Consider the following 24,649-nt stretch of genomic DNA (forward strand, 5'->3'; position numbering starts at 1 on the left):
GCTCACCTGTGACATGGAGAGCTTTTTGGCCTTTGAAAAACAAAGAGCTGGCAATCTGCACATGCCAGGATAGAGGAAGAAGGCTCCAACTGGCAGGTTTTTATCAGTAGGTATCTAGATCCCTCAAAGCATTCTGTCAACATTACTTTATGATGGAAGACTGATAATGGGGAAAAGCCAGGCTTTCCTCCCCTCTTCTCCCTTCCCCCAACCCTCTGCCATATGCAGGTGAGACAGCTTTATTAAAGCACTAAGTGGTGTTTAGCAGGAACTGGGAGGCTGCTGCTTTCATGACCAAAGATAAAACTGGGCCCCTGCTTACAAGGGACAGAATAGATCACAGAATCTCACACTCCATGAGCACGTGGTCTCTGGAGCCACAGTGGCTCCCTTTAATCAGAGAGACGATTAAAACAAGTTTTTTTTGTTTTTTGTTTTTTTAAAATACAGCCATTGAAAAGACAACAAATTAAGAAACATGTAAACACTGCAGCTGCTTAATTACAAGTTGCACTGCTTGGTTTAGTACCTATGCACTCCCCAGGATGAGGGCATGGGAAAAGTGGAAGTGGGCTACCCTCGCAGTGACAGTTGGAGAAGGGAGAGGGAAAGGGAAAAGGGGGGGAACCAGAAAGAGAAAAGTAAAGATCTGGTGTAAGAGCCTTGCCCATGAGAGAACCATAATGGGTTCTCTCTCCCCTTCCATAAGAAAATCTTATAATTGACAAATCAGTAAAGTCAGGAAAGATCTGCACATCACTGGGGAAAGTAGAGAAAATGACATGTTAGGTTACAGAAGGGGGCTGCCAGCTATTAGCAGGTAGGCACACTGGAAGTCCTAACTCTGTGCTCTGAAGCAGTCAAGATCCTCCTTAGTACGACATTAATCTTCCCATGACCCAGGGCAGCCAAGGGAGACTTTACCCACGGGTGTTCATTAACTCCGATTCTATGAGGAGGAGTTGGGGTCTTCGCTGAGAAAAGTCGACCATTGCTCATCTCCAGATGGGCGCTTCTGCTCTCCAGAACACAGAGTCACAAAAAGGGGAATGGCTCTCTTCCCTTTATATCACAAAAACATCCAGATGAGATTGTTTTTAAATAGGCAAAACAGCAATAGCTCTCCCTAGACTCTGAGCCTTCATCTAGTAAAGATGAAGATTCCATTTGGCAAGCAGAATTATTAGAAGCCAGGATAGCCACTGTCCTCTTTGGAGGCCCTCATGTCATTTCCCTTTTTTACAAATAGGGAACTAGATTCTAAAGGGTCTGGGGAGGTTGCAACAGAGAGATCTTCAGGGGTGCAAAATCATGCCCCTATATCCCTGAAAGGCAGGAGGCGGCATGGGGGGTGGTAGGGATTGGCTTTGGGGGAAGCATGGGCCAAGGCTGCGCTTTCTCTTATTTCCCTTCAAGGCAAGTAGGACCTTTCCTTTTAAAAAAACCCGGTTTCCCAGACTTGGAGGACCTCTGATCTCTAAAGTGTCAGTGTCCACACCAGAAGCTGGAGAAGCCAGGGAGCGCAGTACTCCAGGAGCAGACTGCCTTGTCTGAAAGACTTGATCCCATCCCTATCGGCATGGCTCAGAAGTCTCATATTTGCTAAGTGTTGCTGCCCACAACTGCCCCTGGAGACCTTCTCTTTCCAGGTGTGGCTCTGTCGTTCCTTTGCTCAGGCTTCTGTTCCATGACTGAGGATGATTATAATTTAAGTATGAAGGAAGCATGTGGTGGAAGTAGAGTATCTATGTCTCATCACTGGAATTTATTTTTTTGAGAGAGGGAATAGACTGGGGCCAGGGAAGAAGAGATGGCTCCTCTCGTGGTGTCATACCACCACATCCTAGACTCCCACTCTCAAAGAGGTAGATTCCTGATCTTGAATTATTCTTGCCCAGTCTGGGCTTTGCCTGCCTAAACCTACTTCCTATCACATTCTTGGGGATAGAAGAAGGGGCTGGTCTAACTGGGACCATCCAAGGTCCGCATCTGCCAATGAAGATCCCAGTTACACTCCTAGCCCCTTGGCTTGGGAAGCTCAGACAGTGAAGGGCCAAAGGACAGGTAAGACCCTGCCAACGTTCTATTCGATACACAGATCACCTTTTGTTCTAAGACGCTTTTGGTCCAATAGCCTTCCTGCCAAGGGCAGGATCCTTCACCCTAGGGATTGGATATCTTTGGGGATACACCCCACCCCCTGCCCTAAGTCAGCCCTTGGGTTCTAAAGCTCTCCAAGCTTCCCTGGGGCTGCAGGCAGAGTTTTAGGGGAATGCTTCTATACCTGTCCCCTTCAGGTTCTTCAGAGAAAGAATTAAAAGTCATACATGGAATTTGTTTTTGTTTTCTCAGGTTGTGTGTAAAGTATCTGCAGAGCATCACGCTCCCCTCCCCCCTTCCCCTTGAGCAGCTGGTGTTGGGTGGGCGAGGGGCGAAGCCCAGCAGCCTCACTGCCGGCTGTTGTTATCAGACAGCTGGCCAGGGGTCCGGGCTTCAGGGTGGGAAGACGTGCCCTCGAAGCGCTGGGAGGCAATGGCTGCCTGGTGAGACATACTTTTTCGTACAATGTCCCCTTTCCGCCATAACACCACTTCCTGTTGGGGACAGGACAAGGTGCCATAAGTTGTAGAACCTTAATCCCTTACCCTCCCCTTTCCACAAGGACATTGTAAAGGGCTTGTTGGAGAGAACTGGGTGAATAGGGATAGCTGGCACTTATTTAGTGCTTTGCAAATATCTCATTTTATCCTTCCGTTTTCTCTGGGAGAAAGGTACGATTACTGTCCTTGTTTTATAGATGAGAAAACTGAGACAAATGCAAGAGTTTAAGTAGTTGCCAGGATCACAAAAGGAGTAACCCAGTTCCTGACTCCAGATCGGGCAGTGGTGCCCCACATGAGCAGGCAAACAGAAGATCCCAGGGGCTCCAGAGCCTTACCACTAATGCTGAGGGGAAAGCATGCTAGTGGGAACATCCTCTGCTCTCAGGCTTCGGTCTGAAGGGCCCTCAGCAGGCCTGCTGCCGGGCAGCGGGCCGAGAAGCTCACCCTACAGGTGGCACGACACCGCCTCTGCTGGGTCTCACCTGCTGTTTGAAGTAGCGCCGCTCCTCTTCGTCAATCAGCACCAGGTTCAGGTAATACCGCACTGAGAACTTCTTGTTGATGTCTCTCATGGTGGGAGTCAGCTCATACCCAGCCAGAAAGAGCCGGATGGGGATGGATTCCCCTATAAAAAAGGAGGGAATCAGGGCAGAACAGCACCCTAGCCTGGGGAAGGCCCTCAACCCGCCAGTCCCAAGGTACAGTGCCTGCCCGACTGCTTCTGAGAGTCTCCCCGCCAGCTGCCACCATTAGCATTGTTCAGGGTATGAAAGGGGGAAGAAGAATGCTTCATGCTGCTGCTCCCCCGAGGGCCTTCACTAGAAGATGAACAGGAGTAGGGGTTGGAGATGGGGGGAAGAAGCTTATATTATCTATTGGGAGCCGGGGGGGGGGGGGGGGAGGTCATGTGGTAGAGTGGGAAAAGCACTGATCTTGGGAACAAATGACCAAGGGTACAGACCCCTGGGCTATTCCAAGACCTGGAGGTGAGGAGGGAAGGACCTGCACTGATGGAGAAAATCCATCAGCAGGAATTCTCTGCTCACAGGTCCCATGCCTGTCATCAATATTTGAACTACAGGTACAGTCTTGGGACTTCTGTGGCAAATGTGAAATCCACAATTGTTCCCCATGTTAACCAATATACTGCATCCATCTCCTATGAGATAACATGAGAATGATATTTTAAAAACATTTAGCACATAGTAGGCAGTGCAGAAATGTTGTTTCCCTTTACCCTACTGCTGATTGGTGTGTACCCAAGAAACACAGAACTTAATTTAAAAAGAGTGGTTCTGCTGTTTAATGCTCCCACTGGACTGGTTGCTGAGGGACCCTGACCCTAATTCTAGTTATACCACAAGCTAAACTTATATCCTTCAATAGGTTGCTTAAATTCACTAGTAAAATGAGGGAGCTGAATGAGACCTGAGGTCTTTCCACTTTAATGACCAGTGAATCTATAATCTTCAATTCAACAAAACAAGAAAGGCAGGGGATGGATGGGAGTCATCAGAAACCAGCAGCCCACAATACAGTCGTTATCCATTTGGTGATTTTGGACTACTCAAATGCCTTTTTACTAGGACAGAAAATTGATGATGATTGCATAGTTCTTGAAAAAATAAGTAAGATGGAATCCCAAGAAAAGGATCCCGGTCTTCCCTATACCTTGCAGAGTACATTTGCTAGGTTCTCAACAAATGTTTGTGTTGATGATGAAGGGGTTTTCTTAGCAAGTGTCTATGTCCCTATCTATGAGACATTCATATGTGAGATATAGATAAAAGAGATAAATCTGAGGAAGTGCCAAGAAATCTTTAAATTTATAAAGAGAAAATAAGATGGAATTATAATTGTTATATTCAACTCTTAATGATAAGGGATCCAAGAAGTTACCAAAAAAAGGCATGGGAAACTAGAATTAATAAGAATCACAAATTCTCCAATTTAATTAATTTTTCCCCCCTGTAACTCTCAATTACATCTGATGAGCAGAAATGACTGACAGGCATGCTATTTCCTGCTATTAAGTAAGGAGACAACCAAAATGTAAAGCAATAGAAGCAGCTAAATCTACAAAATGTATAATCATTTGCTGAACAAGAAAACTAGGCAATCTCTCTAAAACAAAGACCCTCATGCTCTGCTGTAATTTAAGGACATTTTGAAAGTAAAGATTAGCAAAAGTTGGCTGGACTGCAGGAACTTACCTCTCACAGGTGCTCCATCCATGATCTCATACTTGGCTATTGTGTCATTCTCATGGTAAACATTAGGGCCTGTCCCTGTTGTCTCCCTCTTGATGATATCAATCTCCATGTGTTTGATTTTGATCCTCACTAATAGGAAGTAGATTTTCCCCACAATCACATCTTTCAAGTGGTACCTGTATTGAGTGAGAGAAAGGAAGAGAACAAGAACTTGATGGTTAGGAAAACTGACCGTCCCAAAGCTTTCCATCTGTCTCATTTTCAGCAGGGAGCCATATTTACTAATGCTTACCCCACTCATATTTGCCCTCCTTAACCATCAGTAATTATGATGCTATTTCCCAAAAGATTCCTTTCTCCACATTTTCTATATTTTCCAAAACCTGGTTTAAAAATTACTCTGTCCAGGAAGTTTTTGTTCAGAAACACTTATTTCCAATCATTCTCTATCTCCATTGTTGGGGCACACTGTGTGTCAATATGTTCTCTGACTCTTAGACATTGGGACACTAGTCTTTCCTCTTCTTGATGACTAGTACAAGGCTCATGCAGAGGAATCTACATGCAGTAATGAAAGGGAAGCTACTAAGTATAAACAAAAGTGTGTTAATCACACTTGCCATGTGAAATAGACCCAGCAATGCTGTAATTTTGGAACATTTGACACTAATTCTGAAGTACTGCTATTGTTCACAGTATTTCCAAAACTCTTAAAAATAGTGCAATATATTAAGTGTTAACTTTAGAGTCAGAACTTGAGTTTGAACTCTGACCTAGGTGGTGTGTTCTTGGAAAAGTCACAGGGCCTTAATTTCCTCCTCTACTAAATTTGTATGTATGAGGATAGGTGGGAAGGAGAGTAGTCAGTTGATGGATTAAAAAGGGGAGAAATTGGAGGCAAGGACACCATTCAGGAGGATAACAGGCCTGATAACTAAGAGTGGAGATAAGAACACTCATTCACAAGATGTTATGGAGGTAAAACTGATCAATGATTGGCTAGAGAGGTTTCAGAAGAAAGGAGGATTCTGAGATTATCTATCAGAGTTAACTGGAGGAGAGAGATGTTCTCAATAGAGGGAGAAGATGACATCTTTTTGGACACATAGAGCCTGAAGTTCAGCAAGGCAACAGGCATCTGCTAAGGAGAAACCATTGGAACACTGGAAATTTAAGTGACTTGCCCATTATACAGCTTTAAGTGTCTGAGGAAGGATGCAAACTAGATCTCCTGACCTATGCTGGAGCACTATTATACTACAAAGATCAAATTCTTTTTTGATGGTTGGAATTCTAATGGTCCTTCTCCTTTGCCTATTCCCTCATAACAAGCAATTATCTCTTACGCCACCTTTATTGTGTCATGTATATCTTTTGTCAGTCTGGTAAAACTTAAAGACTTCAGTAATGTTTTTTAAATAATTGGAGGAATTACTAAGCTTGTTAAATCGGTGAAAGTAACAATGTTATTTTTTTCCTCATTCGAATCCATAGAACCCAGGTTAAAAAAACCCTTCCTTGTTCCAGGGCAAGGATACTCACTTGGATTTATTGTACTCAAATTCGATGTGCAGACAGTCCTCAATCCCAACCTCCATTTTGATTGATGAATTGAGCTCTGGATATGTACTAAGTGTATGGACCACAATGTCCATCTCCTTGACAACATCATTGAGTCGGCGGCTGATGGTGGCTCTGAGGAAATACCTGCAGATATTAAGCCATTATGGATTAAGACAGTTCCTGGTTACAAAATATTTTACACACCCAAAACTCTGTGTGTGTGTGTGTGTGTGTGTGTATAAATACATGTATACAAAGGCTTCTATATGTATATACATACATGTATATTTTGAAAAATATGTATATTTACAAGCACACATATTTACTTACTTATATACCCAGAGGTATAATTGACAGTGCCCTGGGCTGAAATTATACCCAGTGGAGAGAAGGCTTCCTTTAAGTCACAAGTAAAATCCTGTTCTTTAAGGAAGCCTTCCCCAACCCTTGTTAATTCTGATTTTTTCTTCTGCTGATTAATTTCTATTTACCTTGTATATAGCTTATTTATATTTTGCCATCTTTTTGTACTTCTAGGCTAATCATACTGGCACATAGTAGGTACTTAATACATGTTAACTATTAATTCAGAGCTGAAAAGGACATTGGGGGCTATCAAGTCTAATCCTCTCATTCTACAAATGAGAAACGTGAGGCTCAGAAAGGTTGTGCCTTGCCCAGAATCACACACCTAGTTAAGTGTCTGAGGCTGGATTTGAACTTGTCTTTCTAACTATAAGTGTAGTACTCTACTAATTATATCACCTGGAATGGAAAAGAATAAACCAGAATCACAGGGTACAAGCTGCAGGGAAGAACTTTCTAACTCAGTATAAGGAAGAATTATCTAACAATTGTAACTTTAACAAGTGGTTTATTTGCTAGGTAGTAAATTCCCAGTAATTAGAGGTGCTTAAGAAGAGTCTGGATGACCATCAAGGAATTCTTACATGGGGCAGGAAGTTGGTCTAGATCCTTAAGATCTCTTCCAACCTTAAAATTCTGCTTTATGCAATCAAGCCAAAAGAAGAACCTGATGAGAAAACCGATGACTTCGTACAACTTTAATACTCATGCTTATAAGACTTGGACCTTGAAATTCCTCATCTTCCTCAAAAATGTATCAGTAGAGCTGTGCCTTAGATCTCATAGTAATCATTTGGAATTCATCCACCACTTCCCAAAGATCTCAATTGCAGACTTTCTCTTTTCTGACCTCTTGAACCTTTCTTAATATCCACCCTTTGTGTTTAAACTATTTTGCTTATGACTAATTTCTTCTTGAATTACCCTTTTCCTCCATATTACTTCGTTGAATAAGATGTATTTCTTGCATCCAACTCTTGTTTTCTAAATTCCTTTGACCGTTTCAGAAGAAATTGAGGTTGAAGTTATCGCCCAACCCTCCCATTTCCTCCTTGTACAGACTTCTACCTGTGTAATATGTGGGATAATTTCCCTCATTTTTCTAATGCCTTTTTTCCTTCCCTTTCTTCTAAGATCATAACAAAAGCACTTGTAGGCCTGGTGATATTCTGAAGGAATACTTATATCATCTACTTTAAAAGATAGATTCCTCATCCTTCTTTAGTCCTTTAAAAAAAAAAAAAAAACTTGCCCAAAATAACCCTTTATGTTTCTCTTGAATTCAAAGTTGGTACTCAGCTGTAATCTTTTCTTTAAGAAAGCTTAGAAGTCCTGTGTTTCATTAAAAATCTATTTTTTTACTCAGCTGGGCTGGGCAAATTATTGTGGTTATAAGCATGTTATATTTTATCTTCCCAGATTCTTTGCTTTTTAAAAGTTGTAGCTGTTAAGTCTTGTGTGATCCTGTGGATCCTCAGTACCTGAATTCTTTCTTTATGTTTGCTTACAGTACTTTTTCTTTGACTTGAAAGCTCTGGATTTTGGCTATGTGCTTGCAGTTTTCATTTTTTTTTTTTCCTATGAGGGCTCCTGTTGATTATGTTTCATTTTAGCCTTTGATTGTAAGAAATCCAGGCAGGTTTTTTTCTTGATTTCTTGAAATATGATGTTCAGACTCTTTTTTAGGGAAGATATTACAGATAGTTTTCATGAAGTCCAGTGTTCTTAAATTATTTCTTTCCTTGATATGTTTTCTAGATCAGTTGTTTTTGCTATGAGATAACTTAAATTTTCACCAATTTTTTTTCAGTCTTTTGATTTTTGTTTTTATATTTCTTGTTGCATGGAGTCACAACTTTCAATTTGATCCATTTTAATTTTTAAGGAGTTTATGGCTTGGGTAAGGTTTTGTGTACTTTTTGCCATTTCTATCCTCTACTCTTGGTTTTGTTCTCTGGAGCTAAGCAGATCAGGCTCAAGAAGCTGCAGGAGTTCCTGTACTTTAAAAAGATCCTTTATAGCCTTCTCTACTCCAGTACTAGTCTCTCTAGTAGTGACACAAAAAAGAGTTTCCTGCATAGTTTATATTCCAATCAAACTGATTGACTTGATGTTCTTCATATGTAAAATTCCTTTCTCCATGCTTCACCAAAGCCTATTCCCCATATCTGGAATTCACTCCCTCTTCATTTCTGCCTTATCAAATTCTAGGTATAAACCTTCAAAACCTACCTCAAGTGTCATCTCATAAAACAATTCCCTCTCTCCCAATTGTTTTGCATCTATTTTAAAAAAATAATTTGCATTTGATTTCCCAGTTGTTTTCCTCCAATGGAATGTAGTCTCCAGAAAGATAGGGTTTTGTGTGTGTGTGTGTGTGTGTGTGTGTGTGTGTGTGTGTGTGTGTGTGTGTGTATCTTGTGTGTCTTATGTGTCTTTCAACTTTTAGCATCAGCTAAAATGCCTAACTTATAGTAGGTGTTTAGGAAATGAGCAAACAGATAATTCTATTCTTAGTCTTTTTATTTGTTTTTCATAATTCTTCCCACAGAGAGCTAATCCATTTCCAGAGTTTCAACTACTTTCCCTATGTGGATAACAACTCTTTAATCTCAATCTCTCCCAAACTCCAGTTTCAGATTTCCAACTGCTCAATGAGCATTTTCACCTACTATCTCAAAAATACTTTAAAGAAATTGAAATCCAAACACCTCCTCTTCTACATACTAGCCCTTTCCATATTTCTGAAGTGTAACTGTCCAATCACCATGATTATTCTGAACTAGAAACATTGTTTATTCTACTCTCCCTCCTATAAGAGTATCTTACTCTTACTATTCTTTCCATAATCACACTGGTTGCCAACTACCCTCAAGTCACCCCTCTAGAATCTCTGGAATCTTGTTCCTTCTGTCCCTACTCCCTCACCACAGCTCAAACTATAAGCCCATATTGCAAGATGCAAGAAGCATCCTAACTGGCTTCCCAACCCCAGGCTCTTCTTATTTTTATAATTCTTCCTTCAAACTGCCAACATTAATAGTTCTAATGCATGAAGCCTTATGCCCTTCCACAGCATCTGTCTAGTGAATAAAGAAATATTCCTTAAGTGGTCTTCTATGTCCTCTACAATCTATTCTCAAGTGTTCTCTCTAGTCAAAATTCTCATCACTTCTCACAAACTGTGTATATTCCAATTTATTTAGATTACTTGCAATTCTTTGAATATTTATTGTTTTTCCCTTTAGAAAATCTTTCTGTTCTTCTTATTCTATTCATCCCAACCCATCCCCTTGACTCTCCAACTCAGTATTTTATTTTGTCTAATCAATAAGAGGGGTAGCATGTTGACTTGAAACCAGAGGACTTGGGTTTGAGGCCAAGGTCATCTATATACAACATGAAATCAGAAGCCAGCTACCTTTCCACACTTAAAAGACAGAAATTAATGTGTTTGAAAGAATAAAAATAGCAACACAAATTCAGATTTCCACATAAAGATTTTAAAAAATGGGCATCTATCAAGCCTTCTGAGGTCAGAGGGCAGGAAAAACATATATCGTTGGCATCCCTGGTCTAGCCTTAGCCCTTAGTTACATGCAAAAAGTCAAAGCAATGAACTAAACTTGTAAAATCAAGAAAGGTTAATGAGTATGACCGGCATCTTTATAAAACTCAAACAAGGGGACCTTGGGCTCAAATTTTGATCCATATAACCTTTTAACCGTACTTGGGCCTCAGTTTCCTCCCTTATCATGAGGCCAGAATCATCTCCAAGTTCTTTTCAGGTTTTCACTTTATTCTCTGGTCAGTGGAGATGGGAAGAAAGCAAACACCAGAGTTCTTAGCTCCAGCCCCCTTTTCTCAAGTCTCTGAAGCCCCAAGCTTATACAAAATGCTTCTTATTCCAGCTGTGACTATGGACAAGCCACTTCTTATCCCGGTAAGTTCCCTTTTAGCTGCAACATATCTTACACTTAATGTTTGTTAAATAATTTGCATATTATCTCATTCTGGGGCAGATAGGTGACATTGTGAACAGTGCTAGTCCTGGAGTGAGGAAGACCTGAGTTCAAGTCTGGCCTCAAACATTTATTAGCTGATGATCCTGGACAAGTCACTTAAGCCTGTTTGCCTCAGTTTCCTCATCTGTAAGATGAGCTGGAGACAGAAGTGGCAAACCCCTTTGGCATCTTTGCCAAGAAAACTCCAAACAGGGTCATGAAAAATTGGATGTGACTCTACAATAACAAAAAGGTTGCTTTATCTCCAAAACACCATTATTAGGTAAACTGAATAGCATGTCCCGTTGTTTAAAAAAAAAAAAAAAAAAAAAGGGAAACTGAGTAATCAAGCAGATAACTTGGTCCAACAACAGGAGCAAGGACTAAAAGTCACCAGGTGTACCCCAGGTGCTTTTTCCATTAAGTCAGATACACCCTAACTTTTCAGGAAAGCCTAGCAAAAGGAGATGACCCCCATCCTGGGCTTCCCTTTTGCTCTTGATGACTGACTGGGAGAAAGTGGAAATAAGAGTGGGTGTGGAGCCCTGCCCCATGGGGCACAACTTACCTTAGCTTCACATTCTGTCCTGTGTAAGATTCGTAGGGCTTTTCCACATGGGTGAACTCAAAGTCGAAGGTCTGGGACTGTGTGAACTCACCAGGCCGGGCTAGGTCCTTCACCAATGACACAAACTCGTGGTGGTTCCCTCGATCATAGTAGAGCTCTGGGGAGACAATAATCACCTCTTCCATTTAGGTTCCTTAACTCAAGTTAACCCAAGAAAGCAGTTGTCAGAAAAAGCTACTTGATTTACTGACACTTTAGCCATCCCCTTTACTCAACTTCTGATCCTTACATCATAGAACTATCAGTCCATAAACTCTTCTTCCCTTCTACTCCAATTTTTTCCTCCCTGCTCTGACAATCCTTTTTGCAATCACTGCCTCACTGAAATCCTGTGGGTCCCATGAGCAATGCAGTGCCTCAGTAGTAAACTAAGAGCTGTGTAAAGAAACTACAGCTACTAACTAAAAATTATATTCTACTAAAAAGTTTGCAAAATGCTTTACTCACATTTACACACATTCTCTCAGTAATCCTATGAATTTGGTACAAGCGTTACATCCCCACTTAACAGAACAAGAGGTAGAAGCATAGAAAAATGAAATGATTTGCCTAAGAGTTACACAGTCCCTGCTGGGCCAAAATTGGAATATGGGTCTTCTTGATTCTAAGTCCAATATCCTATAATAGATAATTGCATTAATTATAGCTAGCATATTGCATTAAAATTTGCAGAGCAGTTTACATCACAATCCTATGTGGCCAACTGTCTTTTTAGCTGTCCAAAGCAATTTTAGTTGCATTATTTAATTTTAATACCATATGATCTTGCCATCCTATTTGATAGCTGAGGAAAGCAAAACCATAGGGAAGTTGAGTGACATAACATAGAACATGCAGCTAGTAGAGCTGGGATAAAGTCTAGAACCCAAATTTCCATACCCCTAGTCTAGGAGTTCTTAATCTGGGATCCATGAACTTTTTTTTTTTTTTTTTTTAATTTTGATCTCTGCATTTCATTATCCTTTCCTTTTAAGCCTAAAAACACTCGTTTGAGAAGGGGGTTTATAGATTTCATCAGACCACTTAAAAAGATCCATGATGGAAAAAAGAGTAAGAATCTTAAAAATCTAATCTAATTTAGTGGAATAGGCCTTCTGTTCTTCCATTTTTGCACCAGGAAGAACCATGGCCTTTTCCCTCAATTATAAAATGAAAATATTGAGACCTCTACTATTTGCCTCAAGGGGCTATGACAAGGTTAAGTACTTTGTGAATTAGCAAAAGGATAAATACAAATATATTTATACAATGTATTTTAGCATTAATTAGGCCAACTTGGCATAGAGGTCCAACTTAGAAACTCACAAAGCCTGCCTGATCCTTGTTTAGAGGTTCTTATCACTTAAGTCACTTTATGATGTGAAGTTATGTGTTTACACTCTTATCTTCTAAATTTTAGTCTTGGGTGTTTGCTTTCTGTAATCAGAGTGAAAATACTCTGGGGGTAGGATAACACCACATCCTGTTTTTAGAGGCCATAATACTGAAAACCTTGTTTCTTTTCTTAATAATACATCTAAAAAAATATTCTGCAGACATAAAATCATATAAAAAGAGGGATAAAGCTCTTGGGCTGTCCAGAAAAGCTAAGGAAACAAAACAGTTCAGAACCATCTTATTTGCTACTTGGGGAAAAAGGGACAAGGAATCTATGGCAACAGCAAGGCTGAAACCAAGCTCTTCCCACTCCCAAGGGCTCAAGAGAACTGATCACTCCAGAGCCCAATTTAAATGGAGAGGGAGAGGAAGGGCAGAGTTCCACCCTCAAACCAAGTAAAGTAGTAAGCTATCCCAATTCTTATTTTCCTTCTTTTGGTTAAGTTAATGATTGACTTTTTATTTTTCCTTCCATCCAATACTGTTAAATATTACTTTTAAAAAATCAGCACCAAGTACTAGCAAGCTTGTTTTCATTGAAACAATCTGTGTTTTCCATCTTCATCTACAGAGACAAGAGTACCATTCTTCTCAATCCAGATCCATCAATTCTACTTTTTGTGTTTCTCAGTATTATAATTACCTTTCAGCTCAGACAAAGGTATTATTGGAGCCCCAGTGAGAACCCACCACCATTTATTGAAGGTTCTTTCCTTGGGACTCCAAGATTTCAAAGAATACCAAAATATTTCTGCTGCCCTATCAGACCTTTCTAATAGTATAGTCATGGTGATTATGGGATTAGCCTCAGGATTCTTCCCCTTTCCCTCAAAGACTTAATAGACAATATCTTGAAAAATGAAACATGCTTCCCTAAACCATAAAAACAATAAATCATTTTTTAATGCTACATAGGCTTATTTACCTTTACTTTGCTACATTTACATTTCAAAAGCCAGATAATTTCTTTTTTCTTTGAAGGAGAATGATTGAAAATAAGTAATCTTATTGAGAGTCTTTCCTTTTTCTCAGAATCATATGATTAGACCTACTGGATGTTATTTTAATTTTTTAGAAGCAACTAGGTGGCAAAATGAATAGAACACTTAGTCGGCAAGTCCTAAGTTCAAACCTAACATCGAACTCTTAATAGGTCTTTGACCCTGAACAAGTCATTTGACTTCTGTCTGCCTCAGTTTCCCCCACTGCAAGATGGTGATAATAACCCTTCAGGATTGTTGTGAGGATCAAATAAAATATTTGAATAACAGCACATAGTGAGCACTTAATAAATGCATGTTCCCTTGATAAATAGGTTTTATAGGATTTGAATAGCTGCTTCCTCATTATTTCTGCCAATTAAATTGTTTCACATTGTAATTGTGCACTTGAGGGGGAGTAATATTTAGGATTCCTTTTTGATGGTGTCTTCAATGCATTCTGCTTTCTTTTTCCAGTATTCCTTGGCAGTTTAATGGTATGATTTTTTTCAAAAGTGTGGTTTAACTTAATTGCATTTCTCAGACTGTCTCAGTGAATTGTCTTCAGAAAACTGATTTGGACAGGTTACTTCAATTATATTTTCAATTTTGTTGTATTAAAAAAAATTCTGGTTCTGATGTTGCATTCTGCACAATATCTCTTTTTCAGTGTCTGCTGCTTTATTAAGATTTCTTCCTATCTGCTCTAAATTAGCAATTATTTGGATTTTTAAAAAATCTACTCATAATATTTTTAAATATTTATTTTTATAAATACTTGTATATGCATGCTATTCTCCTTGACAAGATAGTAAACTCCTAGAGAACAGCGCCCAATTCATTTTGTTTTTGTATGCACACAAGTTAGTATGATGTAGCACAGAGAAGACCATTAATAAATGCTGGATGTCTTTCCAAATTACCCTTTGATCTTTAATTTTCTTCTTTAATTCTTTTATTTACTTCTAACTTACTTTTGAAGATACTGTAGTTATCTCCATCTTATTTCTAGTGATGAGGTAAGGATTAGTTGTTATTGTAATATTCTGTTTTTATGCCCTGAAGAGTTCTTTTTTTTTTTATCCTGTAGTACTTAGCATACTAGGATCCCATTTCTGTCTGTTTCTCTTTTTTTTGGTTATTAAAACAATAACAACAACAACACTTGATATCTTTTTACATCACTTTAATTTCCAAAGTGTCCTTTCCTATCTCCAATCCAACATAACAAAAAATATGAGGAAAAAATCAGTTCAGAAAAACCAACATTATCAACAGTCTGACAATATATGGTATGCAAAAGTCCATACCCACCCATAGGTGGATTTTTCTTGCATCACTAGTGTCAGATTCACTTCAAACATTTTTCTCTTTTAGATCCATAGAAGCCTTATCTTCCATCAAGTTATAACAGGAAAGCTGGTTACTGTGTAATGGGACTAGATTTTGATTTTTCATCATTATTAGTTGAGTTGTGATGCTCCTGTGGTAATAGTTCTACCTTGCAGTTTGTTGAAGAGCTGGATTTCCTTTATACACTGTGAATGTTAAAAATAACAAACCAAGGATATATTGGCAAAGAATTGGAGTCATAGGACAATGTAGCAAACCAAATAACTCACAGTTTCAAAAAGTAAAAATTGCAAGGGTTGCAGTTGTAAATAATGTTCATTAAAAAACAAACAAACAAACAAACAAAAAAACCCCCACAAAACTATTCCTAGCTATTAGCTCCAGTCCCTGAAAGCCAGACATTTCAGAATAGAAAGCAGGAATTTAAAAGATTATCTGAGAAGGAAGTTCTCTTTTATCAAACCCCCTTCTAAAACAAACAGAAGGAAACCAATTTTGCATCTAGGTTCTCATTTCAAAAGTTCAGAACTATTGAGAAATGAATTCACTCAAGATAGGAACTGATCTGACATTTCACCACAAGATTGCAGTCTTGGGACTTACTGCTGAGTGAAAGGATTACTTTTATTCTGGATATCATACTGGGTCTTAGTCTTGGAAAGAACACAAGGCAGTATAGCCAAGTCCAAAGTGTCTCTTCATCATTAAGTCCCAACTACAGCTTGGCAAGCTGGAGAAGCAATTAAGATTTTTGACTTGCTGGATTGAAAATGAGTCATAACTTAGTTTTGTTCTAAGCCATACCATATATATATATACGTATATATATATGTATATGTATATATGTATATATATATATGTATATATATATATATATAAAATATATAATATATTATATTAATTCAATAAGTATTAAGTGCTGTTGAATTATGCATTATGCAAGATGTTGAGGGGACACACACACACACAAAGAAATAGCTCCTGCCCTCAGAGGCTTATATTCCTAAGAGTAAAATCACTGCTATAGATAAATAAATACAAAACACAGACAAACTAACTTTAGGTGAATGAGATATTAGAGAAATGAGGGAAGGCCTTATGTAAGTAGTAGACCTTGAGTAGAGCTTTCACAGGCTGCATACTTCCATTTTTACTTCTGTAACTGCAAATAACCATTTATTATACTTTATTGAGAACTGTTTGCATTAATCACCTAAAATTTACAAATCCTTTAATATTTTTGGAAATATGTATTTCATAATTATATTACTGATATAATAAATATTTTAAGTTAATATAGAGTCACCTGTACTAATGAGTTAAAGTAATGGCTTGGAAAATACAAATTAGGGGAAAAATTAAAAAGTATTTCTCTTTATCCATGCAATATATAATCTATGCTTATTCTTTTTCCTTCATTCCTAGATTAAACTTTGTTGTTATATCTGACTTATCCAAGTGCTATTCCACTTCTACTCCCTAGTTTTCCGGTCTTCCTTCAAGTCTTGGCTATAGTCCTACCTTCTACAAAAAAATCTTTCCTAGTATGTATTTGGTCTGTATGCAGTTATTTGTATGCTGTCTGCCCTTTATTAGACTGGAAGGTCCTCGACACATTGCCTAGCACATAGTAGGCACTTAAATGTAAGCTGATTGTTAAGGGATAGGTCATTGTCCCAGAGCCTCCACAGCTGTGGATCCTAACATCTGAAAGAGTTGCAGGGCAGCCTTTGCTAGTGTTGTGGCCTGGGAATGAGATAAATTAAAAGGCAGAGGGAAGAGGAGAGAGGTCAGACAACGCAACAGCTTCTTGGTCAGAGAACAGCAACTGCCTCTCAGTCTCCTTGTATACACTCTACACAAGAGGAGATCCATTCTGCAGGTCTAGGTTGGATCTCCAACTGTCACTGTCAGCCACTGTCAGGTGGCTCCTGTACGACAACATATGGTGCCTGAACGTGGGGCATACAAGCAGCATTCGAGAGCTGTTCCTGAATAGGAAACTCCCAGAGTTCCTTCAGTAATGGGAAGAAGAACCTGGATAAGACTTTTTTAGTAGGAGTAATTAAATAGGCCAACACATCAAAGGGCCAAGCCAGGAGACTGATGAGAGATTTAAACGCCTGTTCTGACTACATCCTCTTCTCCTTTGGAAAGTTTGCCTCCACAACATCTCTCATAAAATCAACACCTGCTACAACCATCCAGAAGTGATAGTGCTGCTGTCAGGTGGCTCTTGTATGTCAATAGCTGATTAAAGCTTTAAGGCCCCTTAAATAAAATCTTCTGCAAACTATTCTGTGATAGTGATTTCTTCCTGCTGTGATTTCTTACAGCACTTATTGGCCATTACTATTCACTGTAGTTCATATGTGGTTCATAATTCATTTGCTGAATGGAACTTTAAAGATTATCTAGTTTTACCCCCAATAAAATACCTTGTATTCATATATTTGTATGTGTAGTTATATTTCACCTTTTTGAGTTCTCTAAGAATAGACAACATTTCTGTCTTACACTTTGAAAAAATCAGCACTCACTTATGTAAAAAATATACACTCAGTAAATGCCTACTAAATTAAACCTAAAATGAGTTGTTATTTTCTAAATAGGGTATTAAGCAAAGATTTCAAAGTATGTTGAGTGGTGAGCAGAAACTAATCTGATTAATAAAACTTACAGAGTATAAATAAAAAAACTGACAACCTGATAGCCTGTGGCACACTGACATAACACCCCCCACACTCTTCCTCAGTCCCCCTCAATACTTAGGAAGACTCAGCCACAACTTTGCATAAGAATGTTTAGTAGCCGGAAACGAAAAACCACAAAACAAAACTTGGGTTCTCTAGACTTTTAGCATTTTTTTCTGCCACAGGTTTTGATGAACAAGCTCAGGCAAGTTTATGACAAGCTAGGATGAACTATTTGAGCTGAGTATGGGGGATGAGGTGTATGTACCCATTCCTCACTCCCTGTCAAGTCCCTAAATCAAAAACAATTGCTTCTTAGAAGGACCAAAGGGCAAAGCCTGAAGGCCAGACCAGCAGTCACCTCCAAAACCCACAAATGTTTTTGTAAATGTAAAAAGAATCTAAAACTTATTTTAAAAAAATAAATAAAAAGACAAGCATATCCAGGACAAGTAACAGGGTTCTCAAATGTGATTTTTTTTTTTTGGGGGGGGGGGAGGAGGGAATAACATAATTGGTAGCAGTAACAAAGAAGTACTGACCATTAAGTTCAAAGGGTCTAGGTCTTCAGAAAATAAAGAGAAATCCTTCTGAAGAAGTTTAGGGTTCAGATGTGAGTGCTAAGCCAATTCTCTGAATTTATAATTGCTCAGTATAATCTATGTGATCAACTTTTTAAAAGTTAAAATGGAAGCTGTTTGAAAGCAGGGGCTTTGTCTTTTGGTGAACAGAGGAGAGCAGAGGTCCAGATAATTCACAATGGCACCCAATAAGCATTAACATTTGGCAATGAAGTATGTGATTTATCTTCTAAAGGTTTGCTAAATTTAACAATGATTTGCAATCTCAAAAATTACAATACAATAGAATGCGCAGTGATTAAGATGCAATGAAAACCTGAGTAATATACTAAAGAGGCCCAAGATAAAAATTTTCCTATTGAGAATCTACAAAACCAATCATCCAGCGGACAGCACAGCTCAGATTTGTCAAAGGCCTGTCCTGATCATATTTAACAGATGTAGGAAATGTAGGAAACATAAATGTCTGATTTAAAGTTATAAGCAAAGGAAAAAAAAAAAACCTTAGAGAGTTTGGGGGAAGAAATAAAATATGTATATAAGTATAATATATATGTAAAATTCAAATATGATACAATAAACAAAAAATGATAATTTTCAGGCTGAGTGGGCTTTTTGTACAATCTAATATAAAAACTTATGATTTAGTAGCATCATATTTATGATTTAGAAGATTCAAAAATTGTATGATTTAGATCAATCAAGATTTCCTTGAACCGAAAAGAAAGAAAATGTCAGAATAGCACAGAGTACATACTAATAATGGCCATTTTCCCCACAAATGGCAATATGGCTGAAGTTCTATTTGTCTCTGGCTTTCACATATTTAATTAATACGTCAAACACTATCAGCTTCAGCAAAGTCACTTATTTGGGCTCACAAAAATGAAGTAGATCCACAGAAACTTCTCAAATACATGAAAATAAGCTCCCCACGTACAATACCTTAGTAGGGAAAAAGCATGAGGAGGATTGGATTAATGAATGGTGAAGAAAGGTGTCTTTTTAAATGTTGGGGAGCCACTTTGCCATAATACCATGTCAAATCTAACTCCACTTTAAAATCCCAGGCCAATTTCACTATCTATGTTATGGGAACAAAGGAAATATCTTTATTTTAGGCCATCCCAAATATAACTACCTTCTGGTAGCACCTTTCACTCATCTCTTTGAATTATTGATCATTTAAAGACAACCCATGAGTTATTTACTCTAAGAAGCCTCCCTGAATCCTCTTAATTTATGACCTTTCTCAATCTAATTTTTCAAAGCCCTTTACCACTTCTTACATTCTTGTGCATTAATCTGTTACAATTGCTTAACTAAATTAACAGCTGCACAATGGAAGGAACCATAGTGCACTGATAGATACAAAGTATCTATAGATACTTTTTAATCTCTTAGCACAGTGCTCTTCTGCACACATTAAATGTGTGAAAGGTATTACTCTCTTCTAACAGCATTGGCTGCCTATCATTTGTCTTGCCATTGCTTTCTAGGGACTACTGTATACTGATTTGCCTTCTGGTCCCTGGTTGTTGCCATATAATCTATTACATCCCATAGACCACTTAGTCTTTCTATCAACCCAATAGGTGAAACCTCTTATATGTCTGTGTATTTATTACTCATTTTAGACTTCTTTGATTTCTCCAACATACCCCGATTTATTACTGGGAAATCTCTATTTTGCAAGATCCAATCAATCTTGTGCTCATATCTCATCAATACTTTCTACCTCTTTGATTGGAGGCAGAACAATGAACAATACCATCTGGATGTTAGGAATGACATCTCATTTCCCACCCAGCTGTACTTATTTTGTACTTTTTTGGTTTGTCTAGGGCATTCTCCCCTGCCCACCCCAAGCTGTTCAGCTTTCTTTAATGTGTTGTCTTCCCTTCCCCCACTCCCCACTTTGGACTGTAAGCTTCCTGAGGGCAGGAATTATCTTTTTCATATCTGCATCAACAGCTTCTGGCATAGAGTAGCAGCTTAATATGTTTGATTATGTTTCTCTTCTAATTAGAATGAGACCAGGGTCTGTTTAGCTTTTAATATCTGTATTCTCAATGCTTGGCACATAAAAATGTGTTTAGACATACATTACATTAGCCTGCATTGTTCCATGACCCTTCTCTTTTCTTACCATAAATAATCTTGCCCAGGGAATACTCTCCTTGTTTAATAGTAGACAAAATTGGGGACTAGCACATTCTACTTTATACAAAGCTTCAATTAACTCTACCCAGAATACTCAGACTACCTCAAAGTGTTCAATTAGAAGAATTATCAGTGTAAACAGTTTCTGAGACAGAATTATTAGCACCATTTTAGAATGCATTATTAAAGAGGATTTTAGAAACAGAAGGACTATCAAGAGTTATTAAGAACAAGCAATGGAAAACTGACCTCATTCTTTTCACACATTTACTTAGACTGTCAGGTCAGGAGAATGTTGTAAGACACAGCATATCTATATTTTCTCAAAGTATTTATAAGAGCTTAAAGACGTTTTTGTGGGCAAGAGTTTACATGGTCTAGTTTTAGTATAGTTAGTACTAGTATTAGAACTAGTTGAACAGTTAGGGTTAGTCATTAATACATGAATGCACACTTGGAGGGAGATCTATAAGAGAATGCTTGCTTCTAAGGGTTGTTCTTGGATTGATAGTTGACACGTTTTAAAATCTTGCCTTACATATGAAAGCAGAGATGAAATGCCTATCAATTGTACACAATGACACAAAGCAGGGAGGGACAGCTAACAAAGAAAGGCAGAAATCAGTATCCGAAAAGATCTTGAAAGACTAGGACAATGAGTTAGGCCCAATAAATGCAAAACCATACACTTGATTAAAAAAAAATAAACTGCAGAAGAGAAAAGGAATCCATGCTGGTTAAAAGAGCTAGAGGTTTTAGTAGACAGAAAGCTCAGTGAATCATCAGTCTTTTCTGGCAGACAAAAAGAGCTAATGCAATCACAAATGGCATTAATGAGGCAGTGTCCAGAATGTGGGAGGTTGCTATCAGAGTCCAATTGTCTGTAGGCCTTTTTGTTGAGTTCAGGGTACATTTTGGGCTGGGGGAAACCTGGAATATTCAAAGAAGGTCAATCAAAATCAATCGGAATAACTGGAAAATTTCCAGGAGACTGAAGATAGTGGGGACCTGAAAATTAACTTCAAATACCTGAAGGGCTATCATAATGAAGTAGGATTAAATTGTTCAGGTTGGCCGCAAAAGAGCAAAATTAGAAATAAATGGAGGCTGCAAAGAAGCAGATTTCAGTTTGATGGTACAAAAACTTCCTAACAATGCTGTGCACATCGTTAAGAAATGGTGACTAATTCAGTTTGGCTGAAATATGCATTGCTTAAAGGGGAACAAGGGTGGAAAGGTGGGATGAAGCCAGATTGTGAAGACTTTTCATCTTTGCATGCCTCCTACAACATCTAACCTGATAGGTTATATTTCATCTGTAAAATCAGGATAATAATAGCACCTACCACATAAGGTTGTTGTAGGAAATAAAATCAAGTACATAAAAATTGCTTTGCACGCCTTAAAGTTCTATATAAATGTCAGCTATTGTACTTAATCGGTATTTATAATTGTTGACTTAAAAAAAAATAGTTACCCAAAATGAGGATGGGCTACTTTAGGAGATAATGAATTTCCATACACTAAAGCTTTAAGTGAAGGTTGATTAACTATACTGAGGATACTACAGATGGGGAATTCCCATTTAAATGTGGATCAGAAGCTCTGGGAGATTGCTTCCAACTCCTGAGATTCTGTAAAATAGCCACAATGATGTCTTTTGAATCAAGAATTAGATCCCAGCCCACAGAAGTAAAGTATATATAGTGTTTTCTTCCATTCTTTCCTTATAATCCAGGCAGAATCACAGAATCTCAGGACTTTTTCCCACAAGATAAACTTCAAGAAAAGGAGTTGCCAGAATTTTAAAGCTAGGAACCTTTTCTTCTCTTTATCATGTGGTACTGACTCAGGTAGGTTCCAGGGTGATGGGGAAAATACAGCCAAAATGTATCCCACAATCTGTCATTAAACTCTAAGCATCCCATTAAAACATCAAATTCTAGTTAGGCAGAACTTTATTTTTTCATGTCCCCCAAATTTTAGTGCAACACCTATCTCTGTATTTTTAAAAATATCAGTGAAATCTTGGAAAATGACTAAAGAAAGCCAACTAGTTAAATACCTACATTAATTTATTTACTAAAGTGTTTCTTGTAAGTCAAAGGATGTAGATCTCATTCTTCCAGCTCTTTTCAAGACACAATTAATTTCCATAAATAATTTAAAGCAACAACAATCAAAAATACTCCTACAGGGTCATTCTTTTCTCAGGCTGGTTTGACTTTCTTTTTCCACAAAGAGGCAAGATCCTTTAAACAGCACTAGACGAGGAAAGTTAGAAATCTGGCTTCCTGTTTTGCCTCCCTGCTGACAGGAACACAATAGAGACATTTTCATTTTATATAGACATTTCCAATTTTTTCTTCATCTGCAAAATGGCGATAAAACTTCTGCTGACCTCATATGAATATAATATTTATCCATTACACTCTGAAAAAGATCTATATGAAAAGTATATATATTGTGGATTTTCCAAAGGTCTTCTCTAGACTACATGGTAATTCCTATGAATCCAGTCCTTGACCTAATAACAGAGTTTATTTCAGGATAACTTGAAAGTGGAATAAGCAAAGAAAATGTTAAGATTCAGAATCTGAGACAATTTGGCCTTGAATGGCATGCTGCAAAGCTCAATATTATTACAGTTATTGTCATTGTTATTTTTTTGCTGAGAGGTGACAGCTAAAAAAACTACAATATATAATTGTGGCAGGCCCGCCTGCACGCATGCACACACACACACCCCTCCTGAAAATCTTTTCTATATACAAGCAGCTCAAAATTAAAGTTAATACGAATGGGAAATGATTGAGCAGGTTTCTTCCCAGTCTGACAGATAATAAAAGCCCTGTACCATCCACTCGAGGGACAGACAGTGGTGCTGCCTTTCCTTTGAGGCTCAATAGTGTAGATACACACAATAAGACGACACCAAAGAGTGAAAAGGGGTTACTTCAGGAATCAAGAACCCAAAGCACCTACAAGGTCAAAGTATGTTAAATCAAGACCAGGAAAAGAGCTTGGCTACAGGTACAAGAGTGAAGAAATCCCCGCTCCAGTTTATCCTCCCTTTTTATTCTGCTCTCTCCCCACCTCCCTCCAACCGCTCCCAGGACCAGACAAGAGGCCTGTCTAAGACAGAAAGAACTTTGAAGCTCTGGAGATCTGAAGATCTAGGTCTGGATCTTCAGCTCTGCTTGTATTGACTACGGTAACCTTGGACAACACTTAACTTCTCTGGGCCTCAGTTTCCTCATCTGTAAAATGGGGGACCACCTGTTCTGTTCTTCACGGGGTGGCGGCTAGGATTAAATGAGATAATGCATGTGAAAATTCCTTCCCCCTCACTATAAATATCAAGGGCAGTTATTGTAATGAGCATCAACCCCTCCCCACATCCTTCCACCCCCAGACGCTCCCAACCTACCACTCTCCCCCTCACAGTGCGGTGACATTTCAGGCCGAGGTTCCCTCCCCACCCCCCCATCCTTGCTCCTTCCCTCTCCTCTTTTCTTCCCCCACCCCCTCCAATCCCAACCCTCAGTCTCAGGGCTCGGGGTAGGTAGGGGCAGTGCTTTGGGGCAGTTTCTCCGTTCCAGGTCCAAGCCCCAGCAGGCGCACTCACCAATCTGTCCGATGAATTCGATCTTGATCCCCTGGTGCTCCAGCCGCTTGTTGGGGTTCTTGAGCGCGAGGCTCACCTTCCCGGAGACTGTCTCTCCATCGTAAAATAGGAAATACTTCTCTTTCTTGCCATCCTCCGTCTTGTGCTCCGCTCGCTTCCTGCTCTCGGCATCGCTCAGCAAAATCTCCACCTCAGCGCTCTGCCCGAAGCCGAAGAAGCTCATCTCCCCGCCGGCCGGTCGGCCTGGCCTGGCCCGGGCAGGGGGCTGGCGACGCTGCACCCGCGGCGGGGCTGCCCGGGCGAGGCGAGCCGGGCGTGGGGATGCAACGCCCCAACCAAAAGCGAACGAACCCGCGGCAGCCCCTGGAGCAGCACGGAGCCGGGGGGCCCGGCACGGTGGGGTGCACTCCCTGCAAAGCCCCCCAAGGAGCCGGCCCCCAGCCTCCGCCCCGGGCACGCACCGCTAGGCTTCGCTGGCTACGCGGCAGAGGGGGGCG

The 24,649-nt window shown here is 39.2% G+C and overlaps 1 protein-coding gene across 1 annotated transcript; it reads right to left on the bottom strand.

Annotated features, from left to right (window-relative positions):
- Nucleotides 1-365: 365 nt before the first annotated feature.
- VPS26B (VPS26 retromer complex component B) lies at nucleotides 366-24,645 on the bottom strand. Its single transcript, XM_051986639.1, has 6 exons — nucleotides 24,153-24,645; nucleotides 11,318-11,474; nucleotides 6,359-6,523; nucleotides 4,817-4,992; nucleotides 3,086-3,228; nucleotides 366-2,594 (listed from the first exon to the last, which is right to left on the bottom strand). Exons 1-6 carry the CDS (start codon nucleotides 24,373-24,375, stop codon nucleotides 2,448-2,450), a joined length of 1,011 nt encoding a protein of 336 aa, XP_051842599.1. The 5' UTR covers nucleotides 24,376-24,645; the 3' UTR covers nucleotides 366-2,447.
- Between the last annotated feature and the right edge of the window lie 4 nt (nucleotides 24,646-24,649).

Source organism: Antechinus flavipes, chromosome 3 (assembly GCF_016432865.1).
Source record: "Antechinus flavipes isolate AdamAnt ecotype Samford, QLD, Australia chromosome 3, AdamAnt_v2, whole genome shotgun sequence".
Lineage (NCBI taxonomy): Eukaryota > Metazoa > Chordata > Mammalia > Dasyuromorphia > Dasyuridae > Antechinus > Antechinus flavipes.

What these genes read in the sequence shown, in the direction of transcription:
- VPS26B (XM_051986639.1), bottom strand. Translation starts at nt 24,375, where the DNA reads ATGAGCTTCTTCGGCTTCGGGCAGAGCGCTGAGGTGGAGATTTTGCTG. An exon ending in GGATGGAGCACCTGTGAGAG is followed by an intron (nt 3,229 to 4,816) that starts GTAAGTTCCTGC and finishes CCTTTTTTATAG; the next exon opens with GGGAATCCATCCCCATCCGG. An exon ending in GGCGCTACTTCAAACAGCAG is followed by an intron (nt 2,595 to 3,085) that starts GTGAGACCCAGC and finishes TGTCCCCAACAG; the next exon opens with GAAGTGGTGTTATGGCGGAA.